The sequence below is a fragment of the Eschrichtius robustus genome, chromosome 10 (genome assembly GCF_028021215.1).
Source record: "Eschrichtius robustus isolate mEscRob2 chromosome 10, mEscRob2.pri, whole genome shotgun sequence".
Lineage (NCBI taxonomy): Eukaryota > Metazoa > Chordata > Mammalia > Artiodactyla > Eschrichtiidae > Eschrichtius > Eschrichtius robustus.
This window is the reverse complement of record NC_090833.1, coordinates 13,975,946-13,997,416: the sequence shown is the minus strand read 5'-3', so window position 1 is coordinate 13,997,416 and position 21,471 is coordinate 13,975,946. Positions and strand designations below refer to the sequence as shown.

Sequence of the window (21,471 nt, the reverse complement as noted above, 5' to 3'; positions counted from 1 at the left end):
GCCAAAACGGCCCGGGCGGCACCAATAGAGTTGCGGAGCTGCCGGGCAGCGCGCTCGGGGGCTGCCAAGCCTCGCGAGAGCGGGGCTGACTAGGGTCGCTGGTGGTTACGGGGTCGCAGTGTGGCGTCATGTTGGGCGCTGCTCAGTTGGTCCTGGAGTCCGACTCTCCGGTTTGTTTGCTTCTGTCCCACTGAGAGCGAAGGCTGGGTAAATGCCCGGCAAGCGGAGTGGTGAGAATGAGGACCAGCCAAAGGTTGAACGGCCTTGGGGGCGGCCCCCTGGCTCTAAAACGAGGCTCTCGGCAGCTGCTATGGTGGACGCTGCTGCGGCTTGGGCAGGGGCTTAGGCTTCCCGGGGCGGGGCGGAGGCGGTGGGCATCCTGCTCCCGGGCTAGACACGTATTAAGAGGAGGCGGAGGGTCATGTCTCTGGAAGACGAGATGAAAATTCTCGAGAAGCTGGAAGAAGAGTTTGCGCACCCTTAAGCAAAACGAGAAGGCGGTCAGGACCAGCATGGAGAGTGTTTTGCCCGTCTGCTCCCAGGTGCTGTGCATTCCTCAGGACGTAAACATCGAGAAGATGGAGACGAATTAATCTTTGGGGTCTAGGATTAGACCAAAGGAGGAGGGGGCAGCCTCTGACGCTGAAGGCCATCTGCAGCCAGGCCAAACAGGTTTACAGGCAACTGGTGGAAACCCCTGGCAAGGGCAACCCAGAGAAGTTTCATGCGACCAGGGGATGGTTGGAGAAGTTTAGAAATCGCTATAGGCTGCTGAATTCGAGGTTGATAGGTGAGGAAGAACCGTTAAATACCCAGTCGGCACCCACGTATTCCACGCAACGCCAGAAACTGATCAGAGTTAGTGGCATTGTACCTCAGCAGGTCTTCACCGCCAAGCAGTCGAGCCTGTTTTGGAAGTGCTTGCCTTCGCGTACTTTTGGGGAAAAAGACAAAAATCCGGAAAGCTTAGAGGAAGCTAAGGACCGGATTTCTTTCATTTTTTGTGCCAGTGCCGCAGGTGACAAAACCATTGCTGCTTTATGAAGCAGCACCTGTTTTATGGAAAAAAATATAAAACGCCTTCCTATTTTCGGGCGATCACTAACAGTATCATTAACAGCTGCCTTCATTTTGGATTGGCTTCGTAATTGTTTTATTCATTGAACCTGGAGTTATTTAACAGAAAAAAATCTTGCCTTCAGAGTGTTGCTGTTTTTGGACAGAGGTCTCAGTTACCCAGACTCCATTCTTTGCTCATCCCAATGATGATATTGTGTTTCTCCATCTGGAGGGCAGTAGCTATCTTAAGCCCTTGGATCAGGGTATAATTGAAGCATTCAGGAGGTAATACACCAAGCATATATTTGACTACTTTGCCGACTTTTTGAAAAAAACCCTTGCCTCACTTTGAAAGAAACATGGCAACAGTACAACTTTGCTGATGCTTTGGTAGTAATAAAAGAGGTGATGGATGATATAAAATCCAGCCTCTCTTAATAAAGCCTGGTGGAACCTTTGGGATGATGTTGTGAATGATTATGCATGTTTCCCTACAGCTAATGAAGAAGTTGAAAAAAATCATAGAGTCTGAAAATGGATGGGCTTTAAATTCATCGATATTGATGAAAGTGAAATTAATAAGCTACTTAAGTTTCAAGCTTTGGCAATAACACAGAGAGTCTATATCTGTAGATGAGGAAGAAGGCAAATCTCTGGAACCAGAGATAAAGTTGAATCCAAGGAAACAATTCTGTCTTACACCAGGTGTCAGACCTCATTGAAGCTGCAATTGATATGGGTTCTTTACTGGATTGAAGTTTGGCCTTTAAAAAAGATTTCAATAAATTGTTGTATACCTATAAAGAGGCCCAAAAGAACCTTCAAAATAAAGCAAAGGAGATGAAGAAAGAGAAGGAAGACACAAACAATAAAGAGGAAGTAGTGTGGGTGAAAGAGATGGGTACAGAATCTGACTCTGAAGAGGATTCTGAGTCCATATCTGAATCCAGTAAGGAGGAGGAGAGAAAGAGGGTAAGAAGCCTCCAGAAGAAGAGCTTATAATCTCAGGCAGTGGCACTGAGGCTCTTACTAGATCTGAAGAATCTGCCAAGGCCATAAATGCAGAATTGGACTTTTGGAATCTAACCTTGGAATTGAATCTGAAGAGAGTAGAGGTGTCTGAGTTGAAGGAAGAAGAGAATCCAGAAACGGTTTCTTCCAAATAACAGTTCATCTCTTGCCATCCTTCCCCTGCTGCCCCAGCATCGTCTTCATCATGACCATCTTTATAATCACCAAATCAACAAACATTTATTGAGCATAATCTCTGTGGGATCCTGTGCTAAACTCTGGGACATCATCTCAGGATCTAAGGTAAAATGGTCATTAACAGTGGCCTGTCTTATTAATGTAATAGATTTAAAAGATCATAGCCTTGATTTATTTTAGTGGACTTTGAATATAAAGGTTTTTTTTTAGGATCACTCAGCCTCATTTTCTCTAACCCTGTTTTTTTCACACACGCTAAGTTTTTCAATCACAAATGGAGATTTTCTGAGTTAACCTTGTTTGGTAGTTGACATGAGACTACTTGCTCGTGAAACGGTGACATGGTCTTACATTTTATAAAGCATTCTTATATTAATCTTCTCAGTTAATCCTCACTTTAGACCTATGAAGGAGGTATTAGCCATTCCTTTACCAAAAAAACCCCAAAAAGCTCAGAGAGGTTAAGTTATTTGCCTGAGTCCACATAGCTATTGATGTAAATGATAGGACTAGGGCTACAGCTGACTTTGTTAGACACTTTGCCAGGAAGTGTATCAGGCCTTTAAGAATTTATAGTACCAAGGAATGAGACAGACAGGTAAACAGGTAATTAAAAGAAACACAGAGGCTGTGAACTGGCAGCCTGCAGGCCAGTTTAGCTAACAGGTGTGTTTTGTTTCGTCTGCCCAGTTTAAAACAATTTTGAATTGGTTTTCAGCATTCCCCCCCTCCTTTGTTTAAGGTACTATTTACATACAACACAATTAACCAATTTAAGTGTATAGTTTGTTGAATTTTTTAATGTTTGTGTAACCACTACCACAGTCAAGCTATAGAATAGTTTCCTTGGCTTAAAATTTACTTATGGCCTTGTGTATTCAATTTCTTCCCCTGAAGTGTCGTCATTTAAAAATTAAGATATTTCACATTAAAAAGCTGGATTAAAAAATTGGAAACCCTGACAACAGTGGACTCTGCATCCCCAAAGGGCAACAGTCAGTCCTTAGCTTGCTGCTTTTAAAGATTTGTTTAATAGTTGATGTTAAGTGCTGCAATGGAAGTGTGGACAAAGTGCCTTAGTGGAAAGAGAGGACTGTGGGGATTAACCTTGGGAAAGACTGCACAGAGCAGCTGGCCTGGAAGACAAATGAGTTCATAGGGAGACCAGTCAGGAGCAAGAGTGTGTGCTCTAAGCCAGAGGTTTGGAAGGGAGATCCTAGGAGGAGGGAGTGATGTGTGGGGGACAGGGAAGGGAAGGCAGCCATGTGTGTGCTTCATTTATTTGGGTTTTTTTGGTGGGATGGTCCTCTACAGCAGTCCCCAACTTTTTTGTCACCAGGGACCGTTTTCGTGGAAAACAGTTTTTCCAAGGACTGGGGTGGGGGGATGGTTTCGGGATGATTAAAGCCAATTCCATTTATCGTGCACTTTATTTCTATTATTATTACATCAGCTCCACCTCAGATCATCAGGCATTAAATCCCGGGGGTTGGGGACCCCTGCAAAGTGGAAGAGTTTTGTGTGTGTGTATTTGTGTTTGGGCTGACGATTTTATATCTAAGAAACTTAGGTCTTTTAATCTGTACATCTCTGGGGATTTTATGGTTTTTTTGTATGTGTATGTTAGAATGGGAAGGGAAAATTAGTATTTTTACTTTTGCAGGGGTTGGAGGTTTGCATATGGTGCTTGGGTTGTATATTTCCAGAAGGAGAGTTGCCCAGTGAAAAATTACTCCCTCTTTCCCCGCCCCCTCCACTATCTCCTTCTGGCCAGCCTGGCTGGGACCTGGCTGGGCAGTGGGGCAGGCAGCAGGTGGTAAGGGGAGAGGGCAGTTCAGTCCCTTCGTGCCCGCCCATCAGCCAGCAACTCGGCCTCAGGCCACAGTTCCAATAGGCTGTGCTGCTAAATTACCAGCGACGCCATGGACAGGCTGAGCTCACGGTGCCCTTTGCCAGGCTGCCCGCGACCCTCTGTCCTTTTATGCCTCTTGGTGAGTGTTCCATGCTACAGTGCTATGAACCCTCTCACCTCTAAACCTCCAGCCTGGGGATTGAGGGAAGAAGGTGCATTTCTCTTTTACTCTTCCTGGGATTTTGAGCTGGGGGCGGGCAGGTAGTGGGTGGACGGTAAAATCCTTGGAGGCACCACCCTGTGTCTTGGAGATTGTGGTGTGAGTGTGAAGATTACCAGCACCCCTTTATGCCCTGCCTTGTGAGGAGGAGTGACTGGGCTGTGTTTCACTGCCAGGGTCCTTGGGGTGGTGAGGGGTGTCTGCTGGTGAGTTCTCATGTAAGGGTCACATGATAGGTTCTTTCCCTCTTTCCAGTGCAGTTACCATCTCATTTTTCTGGGGGCTTTGTTTTCTCATCTCTGAAGTATGTTAAAATGTTAAGGTTGGCAGTGGCTACAGAGTCCCCACAGTGGTGCTGGTGGTCGCAGTGGGCGGGGGCTGAGTGGGGTGGGGTGCGGGGGTGGTGGAAGGGAGAGCTGTGTGGGAGGGCCGCAAGCGTAGGGGTCTAGCCCAGCTCTGCTGCTCACTTTTTGGTCATTTCTTCCCCTCTCTGGCCCTTAATTAACTGGCACAAATCAGTGGCTCAACATTTTGGGGACATTTCTTGATTTTGTGTGTGTGTGTGTATGTGTGTGAGTGCAAGTCTGGATTTGCACCCAAGGAAAGTGTATAAACACAATGTCAATTTCAGAGTATTCACAGATTCCTTAAAACTAGATGGATTACAAATTTAGAACCACTGGGTGGTTTCTGAGGCCCCTTCTACCTTAACACAGATCGTAAAGTCAACCATAATCTCTTAAAGTCTAGGCAAATACTGCAGGACGAAAAAAGAATGAAATAATTGAAAGGGTACATACAATATTTTAAAAGAATGTAAAATTAGAAAAGGTATATAGTAAAGACATAAATATGAAAATGCTATAAACTTACAGTAAATCTTTTCCCGTTATAATGTTTCTATTAGGGAATATGGTGATGTGTGTATTTTGCATTCATGTAATATCACTTTCTAATATACTGTAGTCCACTTTTGGTTCCAAACCAACCTTTCATGCTTCTGATTCTTTGTTGATATGGTCCACAAACATTTCTCAAGCCCATACTCCTTGTCAGGGGGTTATAAAGTGCTGGGGATACAGAAATGTATGAGGCCAAAGAGCTCACGTCCAATGAGGGAGACATGTAAACAACTGTCTGTATTTCAGTGTGATTGATGGTACAATAGATGGATGTTTAGCAGCAGTCCTGACCTCTACCCACTAGATGCCAATGGCATCTCCTCCCCAGTCATGACAATCAAAATTGTCCCTAGATGTTGCCAGATGTCCCCTGGGGGGAAAAATTGCCCCAAGTTGAGAGGCTCTGGATTAAGTGAAGCTGAAATAAGCCCACTGTATCAATTCCTGGTCGTGCTCCTTGCGGTTCAGAGAGCCCAGAAAAGGAGGCAGGAGTCTTGGATTTAAGTCTTGCCTCTGTCACAGAATTTCTGTATGTTCTGCCTCAGTAACATTATCTGTTAAATGAAGGGTTATCTTAGATAATCCCCGAGGGCCCAAAGTACCTCTTAGTATTTTTTGACTATGAGTTCATACAAGAGTTTCAATACATTTTAGGTGAGTTTATAGTTAATCCTATTAGCTCTGTGTTACACTGATAACTGCTGGCTGAAATGCCCTAGATCTTCCTTAGGAATGGTTTTTTTGGTTGAGGGACAGACCATTACTCCTTTTGTTTAGAGTCTGTACAGGAAGCCACCTTAGAGTCATGTAGTTGACTCCTTACAGTTTTTTAGTTTGTCCGATTCTCTGCCAAAAGCTCTGTGGGTGACCCAAAAGCCCTACTTTCTTCACAAGGCTATTTTGTCTCAATATCAACATCTTGCTGGTGTACTAATTCACCAGTCTACAAGTTATTTCTTGAGAACCTGCTGTGTGCCGTGAACTGTCCTGGGGACACAGTGATGAGCAAACCACAGTCCCTTTCTTTATTGGATTAGTGATTATATATTGTTTTTCCTATCTTGTTTGAACCCATGGCAACTCTGAGGCAGGCAGCACAGATGTCATAATCTCCAATTTCTAGGTAACGTTTATAGAAGGCAAAGGAAGTAACTTGTTGAAGACCACAGGCAGCAGTACTGGCACTAGGATTTAAATCCTGCTCTTTAGTGCCTTTATTTTTTTCCTATATAATCTAATTGAGTTGTCACCAAAAGGTTCATTGAAAAGCCTGGTTCTTTTTTTCTTGTGTGGTCACTGGTTTAGTTCAGAGGACTAGTGTGTTGGATTGGAGGTGTTGGTGGAGGTAGTGGGAGGGAATGAGAAACCCACCCCAGACAGGCTTCTAGTCAAACTGAAGCTAAAGACATAAAAACGCTACTCAGGCCCTGCCAAGAAGTAGGAGCCAGGCAGGGCCGGGCAATAACATAGGAGTGGGAGGACAGAGGTTTATTTGAGCGAGATGTGAGCCCCGGGCTGGGAGGCAGGAGAAGCACGCTCTTGTTCAGTCTTGCCTGAGTCACAGTGGGACTCCTTGCAAGTTGCCTCTATCCCTATTAATGACTCCTTTGTATCCCCCCAGCAAAGAACCCTGGAATAGAAGATGTCCTCCAGTTCTTTTCATTTCCTCTTATTTTAAAAGTTTGTCATTAAAAAAGCAAGAAAAATGTTATTTTAACTGTCTTTTCCTCTCACGGTGTCACTGCCATTTTCTTAGCTCAAGATCTTAATGTCTTTTTCCTGGAACATTGTAATGGCCTTTTGAATAGACTACCTTCTGGTCACTCCCCATCCTCCTTCAGCTTGATCATATTATTACTCTTCTACTTTAAAACCTGCAAAAGCACCTTATCACTTGAGTACAAACCCTACATTCCTTAGCCTGACCCTTTATAGTTCTAGCCAGTCTCATTTTCCTCCCAATCTCTTACCCACAGACTAAGACCCATGCGGACTAGATAGCTTATCTGTCCCTAAATACCTCTTGAGTTTGTACATATTATTATATCTCCCTCTTTTGTAATTCTGCTTATTATTTCAGTTCCAACTTAGATAGTACCTTCTTTTCAAAGCCTTTTCCTGTCCCCAACAGGTAGAGCCTTCCTCCTGGACCCTCCAATTGTCTGTCACAGTAGCACAGGTCACATTGCTTTAGAATTAGCCTTCCTTTTCCACTAGACTCCCTGTAGCACCTGGCACATACACAATTGAACGAAGGTGAAATTAACTCCCTAAAACATCGACAGGTGTAAGAACTTATCATTCATAATAATCTCCATAGGATGATAGCAGTTCAGTGGATGCCAGTTGGCATTACCTCCAGTAGCAGTTTTGTACAGTAGGAATGGATTTCAAGTTATCCAGGCTCGACTCCTAATCTTGGCTTCAGTTAAAAGCTGTGTGATATTTTTTTTTTTTGGCCACACTGCATGGCTTGTGGGATCTTAGTTCCCCTACCAGGGATCGAACCCGGCAGTGAAAGCACTGAGTCCTAACCACTGGACCGCCTGGGAATTCCCAAAGCTGTGTGATTTTGAGCAAGTTTCTTGATTTTTGAGCCTCTATTTTTTCTTTTCTTTTTTTTACCATTTGTAAAATGCAGAGGCAAATAATCTAGACATGAAAACTTTAAGCACTAAAACTCAATACAGATCCCAGGAATTATTTTACGGATGGGAAATAGGGATGAAAATATGATGCCCAGCTTTGGTTCCAGTCTGCTTGAGCTGGCAAATAGTGAGTTGGCCATGTCACTGCTGATCTGTGCTTCTCTTTTCCCACCGTGTAGATCCTGACTGCTTCTTTCCTGACATACCCCATGCTCAGGACCCTTAGCCAGCAGCTCCTTTCAGTTGTCACTGGCAGCTATGTCTCCGGCACTTACTCCATCGTTTTTGTCAACTGTCCCAACGAGCAGATTGCCAGAGATATTGCCAGGTATGGTGAAGGGGCTTAGGTGCTGCCCCAGGAGGCCCAGGAGCTACCAGGATGCTCCAGAGGGGCCACTTTGGGGTACTTCTCTTGCTTTTGACAACCCCATCCAGTGATGAACTACCCAGCTGTCTGCCTGGGGTGATATGAGAAGCATGGCTGAATGACACTTGGATGGATCCTACTGCTGGGCCTGAAAATGCTGAGTGGTACATGGGGGCGTAAAAGGGATATGAGACCCAGAGAGATAGGTGGCTTGCGCAAGGTGTTAAGATAAGAGAACAGTGGAACTCGGCAGGTTGAGAATTTAAGAATCCTAATTCCTGACCCAGCTCTCTTTTTGGAGGTAGTCTTTGCTCAGTCCCAGAGGTGCTCACCATGACAAGAGGAGGAGGAGCCCAATTCCAAGTATATGGCAGATTTCTAAAAGCAGCTGTGCTGTGGTGGAAAGAGCACTGGACTTGTAATCAGAGCAATTTGAATCTTGGCTCTGCCACTTGCTGTGTGACCTCGGGCAAGTTGCTTCCCTTCTCTAAGCATTAGTTTCCTGAATTATAAAATAGGATAATGCCACCTACCTCACAGGGTTGTTGAGAGGATTAAATTATATGATATATGTACAGTCCTTATTCCAGTAACTCAAATGTAGTAGATGCTCAAAAAATGTTTGTTGTATCTGAATTTCCACCCTTCACTCCTCTTTTATTTTTTTAAATTTATTTTTCTTTTTTGGCCGCGCCTTGTGGCTTGCGGTATCTTAGTTCCCCGAACAGGGATAGAACCCAGGGCCATGGCAGTAAACGCGCCGAGTCCTAACCACTGGACTGCTAGGGAAGCTCCCCTGCCCTTCACTCCTTTATAGCTACAGCTTTGAAGAGGGTTAGTGGGGCTGAGGGGTAATGGATTTGGCTCCTGGCTCCCTTTCTTCTTGCTCTACAACTCAGCATTCTTGAAGTTTGATGATAGCTTAAGTTATAGTGTTTTATGTGTTGAATTTGGTCTTTGGGGGCACATAGCCTCCAAACTGATGGTCACAGGTTAACTTTGCATTTGATTCCATCTTTCCTGCCCCTAACCAGAATGTCTATTTTTTCCTTATTATTTTTTTTTTGAATTTTTCTTTCTTTCTTTCTTTATTTATGGCTGTGTTGGGTCTTCGTTTCTGTGCGAGGGCTTTCTCTAGTTGCGGCGAGCGCGGGCCTCTCACTGTCGCGGCCTCTCTTGTTGCGGAGCACAGGCTCCAGACGCGCAGGATCAGTAATTGTGGCTCATGGGCCTAGTTGCTCCGCGGTATGTGGGATCTTCCCAGACCAGGGCTCGAACCCGTGTCCCCTGCATTGGCAGGCAGATTCTCAACCACTGCGCCACCAGGGAAGCCCCTATTTTTTCCTTTTTAACATTACTTTTGGAGAATAGCTCTTGTCTAAAAGAACATGTGATTACTCCAGAAATATGACCTAGTATTATATTTAGCAGCTAGGAATTGAAATCCCTTCTGTGCTTCTGGTATACCCAGGATCTGTGCTGAACTCACTGGACCCCTGGATTAGCCACTCTGGGTCCTGTCAGGGAACAACTTCAGCTGATATCTGTGAGGTGTTGGGTATCAGGAGGAGAAGGATTCTAAGGCCTGGATTCTAAATACAGTAGTTGAAAGGCCAGTTCAGGTAAATGGATCAGTATCAGCTTGGAGAGGGGTCTCTATTGTCTTTGCATCCAAGGTTGCTGATGAGAGGTCAGGAATGGGGTCTCATTCCTTCATAGGTAATGCTTTTTCTCTCTGGTTTTTCTCCTAGTTTTTAGGAGTTTCTCTTTGTCTTAATGTTCAAGTACTACTTTGTTAAATATAGTCTCTCTACTCTCTCTATTCTTTCTGCATTGCGCTTTCCTGGAACTCCTTATAGATAGATGATGAATTTGTTTTCTGTGACTGAACTTTATAGTTTTCTTTAGACTGAATTTTATAGTTTTCCTTTTCAAGATTTCAGATTGTTTTTAATAACCAACTGCTCTTGTTTTGTAATTGTCTGATCTTGTTTTATAAATGCAACAATCTTGCTTTATCTTTCTGTGGATAGTAATTATACTTATTTTATGCTTAATTTTATTCCAGCTTTATTGAGATATAATTGACGTATAACATTGTGTAAGTTTAAGGTATACAACATGATGATTTTATATGTGTATATATTACAAAATGATTACAACAGTAAGGTTAGTTAAACATCCATCATTTCAGTTACTTTTTTTGTGATAAGAACTCTTTAAGATCTACTCTCTTAGCAATTTTCAAGTATACATAATTGTACTTATTTTAAAATCTTGGTTTCAATTATCCTTCTCATGTAAATTCTTTTTTGTTGTTGAATTTTAGTCTCTCATGGTGTTGACTTTCCTTAAATACTTTGTAATTCTTAATTGTGACCTCTCTTGTCTTCTTAGCTGTGCTTATGGGGAAGTGCAGAAACAGCTGCAGGAATTGACCTTAGGTGGCACTCTGCAGTGTGCATGTGGGGCAGGTGGACATTCTACTGGCTGGGGTACCCAAGTAACTGGTCTTCTGGGCATGCACTCTCCCTTTTGTCCTTGGCTGTCGCCAGCCACTAGGACAGTGTTTTGCCTTTTGTCCAAAATTCCCACGCTCGCTGCTCTGCCTGTATCAAACATCCCGTTACTGTTGCCTGGGCCATGGGAGATTTAGGGGGTCTACCTGCTCCTGCTGTGGCATTCCAACTATTTACCTTGATGGTTGCCTCCAAGTTCCTGCCTGCTCTGGTTCCCATTACATCTAGATTACAGACTGTTGCTTTCATTTTCTCTCCCCCCCACTCCTGCCCCAAGTTCAAAAAGGCACATTTATTTATTTACAAAGGAACAGTATAAATGTAATAAGGAACAAAGGAAATAAAATAATAGGCATACATATTTACATAGCAGGTGTAGGCAAAACTTACTAAGAAGATTCTTGAAATACTTCTACAATCTAGTATTCAACAGTTAAAATCAGTTTCTAAGAATAATTTATCACCTCAAGAAGAATTTTTAGGATGGTCAACTTATATGATTCAAACTATGACTACGTTAATGAAAAAATTATAATTTTATATTCTTCAAAATTCTCCAGGTTGCTGGAGGCCAAGAAAACCAGATCACTGCCAATGTTTAAAAGATTCAAAGGCTCTTAAGTTAGGAAGTCCCCCTACATGCTCCCATGCATGACTCAGGGCTACCTTTTTTCTTTAGGGCCTCCTCCTAGTTGCTAGTACATAAAGCGTTCTCCTTACTGTGCTCTGGCACGGCGAAGAAATGTTTTGTTGTTTCTGGTGTGGGGTGTAAAAGGGAGGTTGCAGTGTGTGTGCAGCCCGCCAGCTGAGCTGTAAGTCTCAAGTGGAGTTCTGAGTGATGTGGCAGTGGAGCTCTCCCCTCAGCTGTTCTGTTCTGTATTTTTCATGAATGATTTGGGTAGAAGAGAGGCAAATAGGTTTCGCTTCCAGGATGTGTAGAAGGAGAGTAAGTGGGTACATGGTGGGGAGGGCCCCACAAATGTTAGCCGGCAGGAACCCCAGCTCTGCCTATGGAACTAGTGCTGGGACCAGGTCTTTCAGCTCCAGTTTAGTGCTCTTTCTTCTTTAGTGCTCTTCAGCGTTCAGTCTGCTGCCTCTCAGTTCTGGTTCAGTTCCATTCTGGTTCCTGGCAGTGTTCTTAGAGCTCTTCATTGACAGATACATTCTAAACTGGAAGAATCTCTTATTGGGGCTAGGGTGAAAACCTGAATGTTGAACCAGGAGACCTGGATTCTAGTGTCCTTTTTGCTGCCAACACCACATATGACCTTAGACAAGTCTTCCTTCTCTGGGCTTTGATTTCATACGTAGGGAGAGGGAATTGGGTTAGGCCAGGGTCACAGACAAAGATATCACAAGCAGGCAACTTAAATGAGTGAAGTGGGCTGGGGTGTCGCGCTGAAGAATGACTGTAGTTAGCAACCCTTACTCGTCCCAGGTGTTGAGAGGGAGAACAGTGGAAACTGACTGACCCGAGAAGCATATGTCATGCCTCGAGGGAGCAGCCCCCGCTCAGCTCTAGCTAAATCTGACCTTGTAGGACTACAGGTCCAAAATGTTATAAGATTCATTTTTGGTGAGAAGCTAGGTAATGTGTATTTTTTTAATGTGAAATACCCTGATAGTAAAAATTGGTAGCAAAATCAAGATTTTTTTAAATGCCGTGAGAGCCAAACCATGTATCTGGTCTGTGAGCCTCTAGTCTGTGAACTTTGCAGTTTCTAGAGACCCCAGAAGCTCTGTCTTCTGCTTTACTCAGATGAGCATGAGGGCTTGAGCTTTCCGTCTGTGACTCACTGCTGGGCTTTAGTGTGTGTGTTTTTGTTTTTTGTTTGTTTGTTTGGCCACAGGAGCTTTTTGAATAGCACAGTCCTCCATAACTTTACAGTCTTTTACCCAAGGACAGGTTGCTGTGATTACTCACTGAGGAGTTCACACTACCAAAGAGACTGGAGGCCCGTGAGGCAATGGATTATTTTTTTCTAGAGGTTTAACTCACTCCCTGTGTTTGCGTGCCACCTTCAGAACCAATGAAGTGTAATTTCTCAGCAGATCATTTGATTGAGTGAGCAAGACTTGCAGCAGTTGCTTAAACAAATTTGTGCCGTGTGCCTCTTCTTACAGTCAGAGATTTATTTACCACCTGGAACTTTCCAAGGGAATGAGGGTGGTGGTAATACCACATTAATGTGGAGCCTTAAATAGAGCACTGTTCAGCCTGGAACTCAGGGGAAGAGAAAGTAGGTCAGTTCTCTTGGCAGCGGTCAAGGGAAGGAGAGATCAGTAAGCAGGGCTCAGATTAGGGTTATCTGGCAGGGGCCACACACTTCAGAGAACTGAGACCAGGCCCCCTTGGCTGACTGAGACCTGAGAGGGGGTTGTCAGGGCCTGTCTGATTCCGAGGGCTTGAGGTTTGATACTTGGGGACACTTCTTTGCATCGATGACTTGGTGGTGCTTTTGTTTCTATGACACTTGTACTAGTTCAGGCACTTTTTATTGTGTTCACCAGGGCTCTGCACAGGAATCAGACTATCAGAGCAGGAATTCCAACCTGTGGTCTGTCAAAGGAAGTTTTTAGAGGTCTGCAGAGGTGGTGATGATTGTGCTCTTAGGGTTGTGGTAGCAACCTTCACAAAAATAAAAAGTGAAAAGAGCCTGTATTTGCCAAAGACAGACATAGGATAGGATGCCTTTTTTTGCTTTTCCTTGGAGTTATATCAGTTCCATGTGGTCACATGATATCTACAGAGCAGAAACCCTGTCAGCCTAGTACATATCCGAGAGAGAAAAGGCGAAGAAGGTGCGTGATAAAAGGAGTTTTTGGTGGTGGAAAGAGTTGGAAACCACCGACTGAACCAATCCTCTGATTGTACAGCAGGAGTCAGGTTGAGTGATGGGGTCGTGCCTGTCTTGGATAGGTGCTCAAATACTTATTTCTGGAATGAAAGAAAGAGCTTGCGTAAGGTCACACAGCCATCCTACTGCAGGGATGGATTGGAATCCAGGTCTTTTTGTTCTCCGTCCATTGCTAATAAATTCCCATTCCCCAAGCAGACTAGGCCTGTCCTTTAAAACTGCCTTCCCTACTTCTCTCCCCACCCAGGGAAGGACTTTTAAACAACTCTGTCTTCAGAGGTTCTGTGCACAGTAGTTATGAAACATGTTGGTTTGAGTTGGGAGGGGCACTCTAAATGGTTATCTATTTAGAATTAGGTTTCCTGAGTAGTTCCCAGGAACTCCTGGACACTTGCCCCAGTAACTGTTACTCTCTCTTTGCTTTAGGGCTATACTGGATAAGAAGCTGACTGCCTCTGTGAACATCCTGCCTAAGGCATCCTCACTGTGAGTTTTGCTGTGGCCCGTGGAAGGGTGTGGGAGTGCTAGGTCAGGTCCTGCCTGGTGGAAAGAGCACTGAACTAATAGGGAACTGTCAAAGAACAACTCAAAGGCATTTAATTAATCAATAGTTCACTGTCAATTTCTATTCAGAGGAAATCAACCAGTGAGTTTATATCATTCAACAAAAGCAAAAACAGGCTGTGTTTAGAGAAGGGAGAAAAAAATCTACAGTTTAGGAACAGTGAATCTTGTCTGCACATTCTTTGTTTAAATTAATTAGCTTGCTTTTAGCAAAGAAGTCAAACTGGGCATTCCATCCCTGAGTAAGCCAACTAGGGATATCAAAGATTATAATTTCCATTACTTTTGGATTCTCTGGAAAACTTTGAGAGTTTAGCATATGCGACAGGCTGTTTCTGTGTATTGTCTGCCTTTCATTTCATCAGCTCCTTTACTTAAGCCTGGTCTGCACCATTTCCCTCATCAAAATATGTCAGTATCCCAGTACTAGCTGTGCAGGATTTGTCTTGTGCCTTAATCTCTCTGATCAGCCTGTTTCTCATCTCCTTCCTCCCCTGATGAGCGAGAGAGAGGGAGGGAGGGCGGGAGAGAAATAACGTCTGCTCTAAAGGTCAGAACAGAAAAGTGCTATATAATGAAAGCTTTCCCCTGCCCAGCAGTGTCATTCCCTCAGTGGCTCACATCACCTATAGCTAGGGCTCCCAAATTTGGCTATGCTTTAGATTCCTGAGCTCCCTCCTGGATCTACTCAATCAGTCTCCCTGAGGATGGGGCTTGAATCTGAATTTTTAAGAGGTTATGTAAGTGATTCACATAAAGCCAGTCTGGGAGCTACTGCTTTGGAGCTACAACAGAATTTTAGCCTACTGTTCCCCTCATATCTTCATCCTTCCTTGTAATTCATCCTTTTACCACAGCTCTGTGAGATGAGGCCAGTGGCCTAAGTCATCTTAGATTTGCCCTGGGTCAGCATAGGCATTCTCAGGCCGAATTTCTTTCCCTTCCCATGATGCTGTTCTCGTACTCTTTTTCTAAACATTGTCACTGACTTTGTTTTAAACTTTTGGACCTGTTTCCATATTTTATAAGGCTTACTTCTTCCCTGAATCTTCCTGTGGTTTTTCATTTACCCATTGGTGGGCACTCAGCTTTGAGAGTCAGTGATACAGAGAGCACCAGTGCAAAGGATGGGGAGGTGCCTGGAAGCCAAGAGTATGGGATGAGCATTGAAAAAGCTGGAGATGCCCAGTGTAGAGGAGAGAACATATAGGAGTTTCTGTAGGGCTGTCCTGAGGTGGTTCTTCATGTGGAAGTTGGGGAAAACAACTGGGTTGCAAATGTTGGCACACCATAAGAAAAACCATCTCATGTGAAAACCTTTCAGGAGATGGTGAGCCTCTCACCTCCAGGGAAGTTAAGGCAGGTGCTAGAAGCGTGCATTAGAATGTTTAGACTAGATGACCTGTAGGGCCTTGGCCAACTCTAGGCTTTTTTATATGGGCTTGGAAAGATTTTAAAGTTTCCACCTTAGTAAGTCACCTAATTGGGCCAGGTTTATTTCACTGAACTCATCTTGTAAGCATGATAATTTTTGTTGTTGTTGTTCTCTTCTCCAGATACTATTGGAATGGAGAAATAGAAGAAGCCACTGAAATCCTGCTGGTGAGTGAGGATCGGGGGATGCGGCCTTGATAGGGAAAGAGTGAGAGCAAGGTTCCAATTAAAAATTAGCAAAGATCAATTAGCTGAGGTTCTTGCCCCACATACGATGCCCTAGGTTCATTTGTAAGCTACTAACAGGGCCTGGGGACCCGGAGGAATGCTGTCTCCTAAACAGCCAGATGAATGAGCAGCTGCAGAGCTGGGGCTGAGCTCCTGAAGCAGTGATTTTTTTTTTTCTTTCTTTTACAGTTAATAAAGACAAAGACTTCCAAGGTCCATATGCTATCCAGCTACATCAGGTAATAGTGCAATCTCTTCCCAGCCGGGACATGCTGGGAACTAAGTGAATGAGCTTGAGAAGTAGGAGACCTAGAGCTTAGTCACCAGCCTCCCATGTGACCCTGGGTATGGCCCTGTCCCTCAGACTCTCCATCTGTAAAGTGAGTGAGTTTTAAACCAGCGGTTCTCAAAATTTTGGTCTCAGGATCCCTTTACACTTTTAAAAATTATTAAGGACCCCAAAGACCTTTGTTTATATGGGTTATATCAAAGTTTACTGTATTAGAAATTAAAGCTGAGAAATTTTTAAAATATGTATTTTTAGTTAATTTAAAATAACAGTAATAGAACAATTACATATTAACATAAATACAGGCATACCTCAGAGATATTGCAGCTTTGGTTCCAGACCACTGCAATAAAGTAAATCATGTGGTTTTTTTTTTTTTGGTTTCCCAGTGCATATAAAAGTTACGTTTAACTTATACTGCAGTGTATTAAGTGTGTTAATAGCGTTATGTCTAAAAAAACAATGTATATACCTTAATTTAAAAATACAAAACAGAAAACAATTATAGTAACATCAAAGATCACTGATGACATCACCATAACAAATAAAATAATCATGAAAAAGTTTGAAATTTTGCAAGAATTAGCAAAATGTGACACAGAGACACAGAGTGAGCAAATGTAGCATAAATAGACTTGCTTGATGTAGGGTTGCCACAAACCTTCAATTTCTAAAAAAACACAGTATCTGTAATAAAGTGTAGTGCAATAAAACAAGGTATGCTAGTAATGTGTTTTTATGGAAAGTAACCATATTTTCCAAAAAACAAAAAAGTGAGAAGAATGGCATCATTTTACATTTTTGCAAAATCTGGCTTAATAAGAGAGCTGGATCTCGTCAAAAGCATCTTTAAGTGTTGGGACACTTTTAAGCTCCTGATGATAAATTCAGGTTTTCCAAACTTCTGATTTTTGCTTAAAAACATGAATTTTTTTTTTAATATTGTGTTTAATTTCTGCTGTATAGCAAAGTGATTCATATATATATATATATATATATATATATATATATATTCCTTTTCATATTCTTTTCCATTATGGTTTATCAAAGGATACGGAATATAGTTCCCTGTGCTATACAGTAGGACCTTGTTGTTTACCCATCCTATATATAATAGTTTGCATCTGCTAATCCCAAACTCCCAGTCCTTCCCTCCCCAACCCCCAAAACATGAATTTTTTGATTGGCATTAAATGATATAAATTGTCTTCATTTGAGTGATGGGCCCACTTTGTTCATATTTGAGAAAACGTCTACCTAATACTCAAACCTGAGTAACCTTAATTTGTAAAACTGACAAATGATGGTTACTCAGGCTTGAAAGTAAAAATGGTATTCTTTGGGAAAAGTCTAGTTTAGCTTGTGTCTCAATCAGACAAGTTTAAGACAACATTGAACTTAGGTATATAGTGGAAGTGCTTTATGTATGCTTCCCATTCTGTCACACAGAATATTAAAAAGGCACACTCAAGGGTCAAACTTTAATAAAAATAGTAATTTTTACCATATTATCAAGAATGTTCTTAAGTGAATTTGACTTTTTTAAAATGCAAGTATTGTGGTGATAGCTACAGTGATAGCTAGTACAGTTTGGTGCCGTTGTCTTGATGCATGCTAAGGTGCCACCAGTTTTACCCCTCATTGCTTTTGCACCATCAGCGCAAATGTCAACATAAGTGAAAAGATAAATAACAGTTAGTATTATTATGAAAATAGTTTTGGCCTCATGGACCTCCTGAAAGAGGCTTGGAGTTCCCCAGTGGTCAGTGGACTCCCCTTGAGAACCACTGGTGTAAATCCTTATTTATCATTCAGAGTATAGTTTTGTAATAATTGGCATCACCTGGAAGCTTGCCATAAATGGAGGATCTCACACTCACTCCAAACCTACTGAATCAAACTACAGTTTAACAAGATCCCCAGGTGATTCCTATGCACAGTAAAAGCATGAGATTCTCTGGTCTAAACCAGTGATTTTTGATGTTGGCTACATATTATAATCACATGGAGACTTTTTCAAATTACCAATTTGGGCTCCACCTCAGATTCTGACCTAATTCATCTGGAATGGGGATCAAATATGGTGTTCTTCAAAGCACCCAGGTTGACTCTCCTATGCAGCCAGGATGCAAGTTACCTGTCTGGATGATAAAACCCTTTCCTTTCACATCTTAGGGAACCAGGCAGGATTCTATGGTTATATGGCTATACTGGGTCTCAGATCTATTGGTAGAGAAGGCCCTCATGTTACCGCCTTAGCGCAGGTGTGGAAATAGGGCATCTTTGGTAGAACCAGTGCTGTTGAGAAATTACAGCCTGACTGGTGAAAGACAGCTTCAGGGTTAAGACAGTGAACCCCAGAGCTTGACCTCCAGCGTCAAATCCTGGCTCCTCCACTTGCTGGTTGTAGCATAAGTGCATGCAAATTACTTTCTGTGCCTCAGTTGCCCCATCTATAAAATGGGGACTATACTAGTACCTTGGGTTGTTATGCATATTGGAAAGAATTTATGTCAAGTATACACATGAATTGCTGTATCAGTGACAGCTCTTACTACTAAAGTGTTATTAAAATGTCTTATACTGAATGCTATTCAGACATACATACACTGAATTCTGTATGTCTGCTTATAAAAACACATACACTGGTCTAGGTATCCATGAAATAAGAAAATTCATTTTTCTCAGGCATTAGATAAAATTACCCAGCTTACTGCTAATGTTTAAGCACCTATACATACACATGTTGTGATTTAGTAAGCATCCTATCTCATGAGAACTTTACAGTGCCTAATTCAGCAAAAAAGAAGCAGAGGATTATTACTCCTGTGTGACAGATGGGACCAAGGCCCAAGGCCCAAGGCCTTATGTTTTTTCAGTTTGGAAAGTGAAGAGAACTGGCATTTTGTGCCGAGGACTAGGTGAAAGAAATGGGGAAAAGGGAGAGATTGCTGTGGGTTTGGATGGTCAAGGAAGATCCCTGGGGAAAGGTCAGTGGTTGAGTTGAGCCTTGAGGAACAGAGACGCTTTTGATTTATCAGCAGGAACAGGGAGAACTTTCTAGGTGGAGAAGAGAATACAGAGGTACAGGGGAAGGGGGAGTTGTTTGGGGAAGGCACAGTGATGAGTGAAGGATAGTAATAAAAACAGTAGCTAACATTTACTGAATGCATACAGCGCCAGTGTACCAGGTATGTGCCTTATATACCTTGTCTCATTTAATCCTCAGCAATCCAGTCACATAGGTACTATTTTTATCCCCTCTTTTGCAGGGCCTTTAGGGAAATTAAGTGATTTGTCCATGCTTACATAGCTAGTAAGTGGCAGGCTTAGAATTTGAACCCATGTCTGTGAGACTCTAAAGCCATCCGGCCTAACTCATCACGTGGTGACGGATGGGTAACAGGCGTAGGAGTGCTGGGCTGTGGGGCTGGAGCAGTGGGCTGCAGGCGTATTGTGGAGGGCCTCAAGTGAGGCTGCCCAGTTGGGTTCTATTGCATAGGCTGACTAATCCTGGTCACTCACAGAGCTCTGCTTTCTTTCCAAAGGTTGGTGCATCCTTTTGAAATCCCAGAGGTCTTCAGTCTTCCCATGGACCAAGGAGATGTGCACTATTTAAAGTGGCTGGAGGAGGGCATGGAGGAGGAATGAGTGGGGGCTTTTTGTGCCTCCTGCTGGCTGACTCTGACCTTCATCAGCTGTTCTCTGGGGGAGGGGAGGCTTCTTTCTGCCCCCTCGCATCTCTGGATTCCATGCTTCTGTCAGCACAGAGGAGTTAAGTAACTTGTGGAGGGCGAAGGTCCAAGGCTTCTGAGGCTGGAAGAGGACGCTGGGCCAGTCAGGCCAGGCAAGAACCCAGTGGATCTTGTCTCTGAGTGCATCATGCGTAAAGGTGGCTGGGGGTGGGAGGGCGAGGGTGAGTGTGTATGGGGGCCAAGGGGAGGCAGCAGTGAGGGTGAGGTTTGTCATCTATGTTCACTGAGCCTATATTGAGTGCCTAGTATGTTATTACTCTCCTGCCTCTCATGAGGAATGGACCTGTTGACCTGTCACCCAGAAGTGTGTGGGGTGAATGCCACCTCCTAGGGGAACTGGAAGTGCTTTATCCAAAAGCATGAATTGGTAATGGTGGAATTTCAGGGACAAGCAGGATATTATTTCTTCTAGCTAAAGATGGTGTTTGTTATTCCTGAGTCCTGAGGAAGTGGGACCAGGAGTGGGCTTCCTGAGTGCACGTAGGACTAGGGGAGTATTAGGGCTTAGACATAGCCTCACGGATTGGGAGTAGGTCTTGACTCTTTCCTAGCCTGAAGGGGCAGATATCAGAAGGTTCTGGTGCCTTGCTCAGTGGAGACATGGGTTCTGAGCCCACCATACTAAGCTTTCCACTTGAGCACTGAAACTGAGCATCCTGAAGTAGGAAGAACCCAGGGGGACTGCTAGACAAGTGTTTTTCAGACTTGCCCCACAGAACCCCAGGGGTTCACAGAAGGTACCCTGGGGGCTACTCATACTTCAGCCAGTGCAACTGTGCTTTTATTATTTTTATGTATTGAGCTAAGTTTCTGTTGTTAAAAGTTTGTAAACCAGTGGCCTAAGCCAGTCTCCATTTTATAGGAAAGGAAACTGAACTGCAGTGAGGTCCAGAAAGTGGGTGGCATGTTGAGTTACAGACGGGATAGCCAAGGCTGCTCACTCTGTCTGGTGCTCTCCTAAACCTGCTCCACGGGTGTCTTCTCCATGGGGAAGATCCCTGTGGGATGAGAAGAGAGACCTGATCTAGGCTGCTTCCATGGCTCTGTCACAAGGTGACTCCACTCTGGGGACACCATGGGCAGTTTGGGTGGGAGTCCACAGACATCTGCGGTATCCTAGGTCTTCCTTCTCAAGAGGGAAGGGTGTGTGGGAAGGGTGTTGCCAGGCTCTGGTTCTGACACTTTCTGTGCTTCTTGGACCTTAGTTCCTCTAGATATAAAATGAGGGAGGATCTGCAAGGGCCCTTCCATGAAGACCTTGTAGCGACTTTAGGCTGAGCCCGTTCCAGAGGTCCAGAGGATCCTGTTTGTGATAGTGGGGAGTTTGGTGGGCTGCCTCAGGAGAAGAAAGAAAATGATAATGGTGATGTCCTCTTTATTTACGACAGATGTTTCTGGTGCATGTGAAAATCTTGTGTAAAGTAAACCCTACCGAAAATGTACTGGGGACCCCAAATGGACTGTCCGTATTGCTTTCACGATAAAGTCAATTTCTTGGTCTGGATTTCAAGGCCCTTCGGAGCCTTGCCTCAACTCAGTTTTCCATCCTCACCTACTCTGGCATGTG

The 21,471-nt window shown here is 43.6% G+C and overlaps 1 protein-coding gene across 1 annotated transcript; it reads left to right on the top strand.

Annotated features, from left to right (window-relative positions):
• Window positions 1-21: 21 nt before the first annotated feature.
• On the top strand, window positions 22-20,089 carry LOC137769954 (protein CutA homolog). The gene is made up of 6 exons (XM_068552162.1): window positions 22-2,373; window positions 8,070-8,218; window positions 14,061-14,120; window positions 15,755-15,800; window positions 16,050-16,099; window positions 19,698-20,089. Exons 2-6 carry the CDS (start codon window positions 8,100-8,102, stop codon window positions 19,798-19,800), a joined length of 378 nt encoding a protein of 125 aa, XP_068408263.1. The 5' UTR covers window positions 22-2,373; window positions 8,070-8,099; the 3' UTR covers window positions 19,801-20,089.
• Window positions 20,090-21,471: the final 1,382 nt, after the last annotated feature.

Bases quoted from the DNA above. Each gene is read 5' to 3' on its own strand.
- LOC137769954 (XM_068552162.1), top strand. From the start codon at position 8,100: ATGCTCAGGACCCTTAGCCAGCAGCTCCTTTCAGTTGTCACTGGCAGC. The intron at 15,801-16,049 runs GTGAGTGAGGAT...TTTCTTTTACAG, and splicing joins AAGCCACTGAAATCCTGCTG to TTAATAAAGACAAAGACTTC. The intron at 16,100-19,697 runs GTAATAGTGCAA...TTCTTTCCAAAG, and splicing joins ATGCTATCCAGCTACATCAG to GTTGGTGCATCCTTTTGAAA.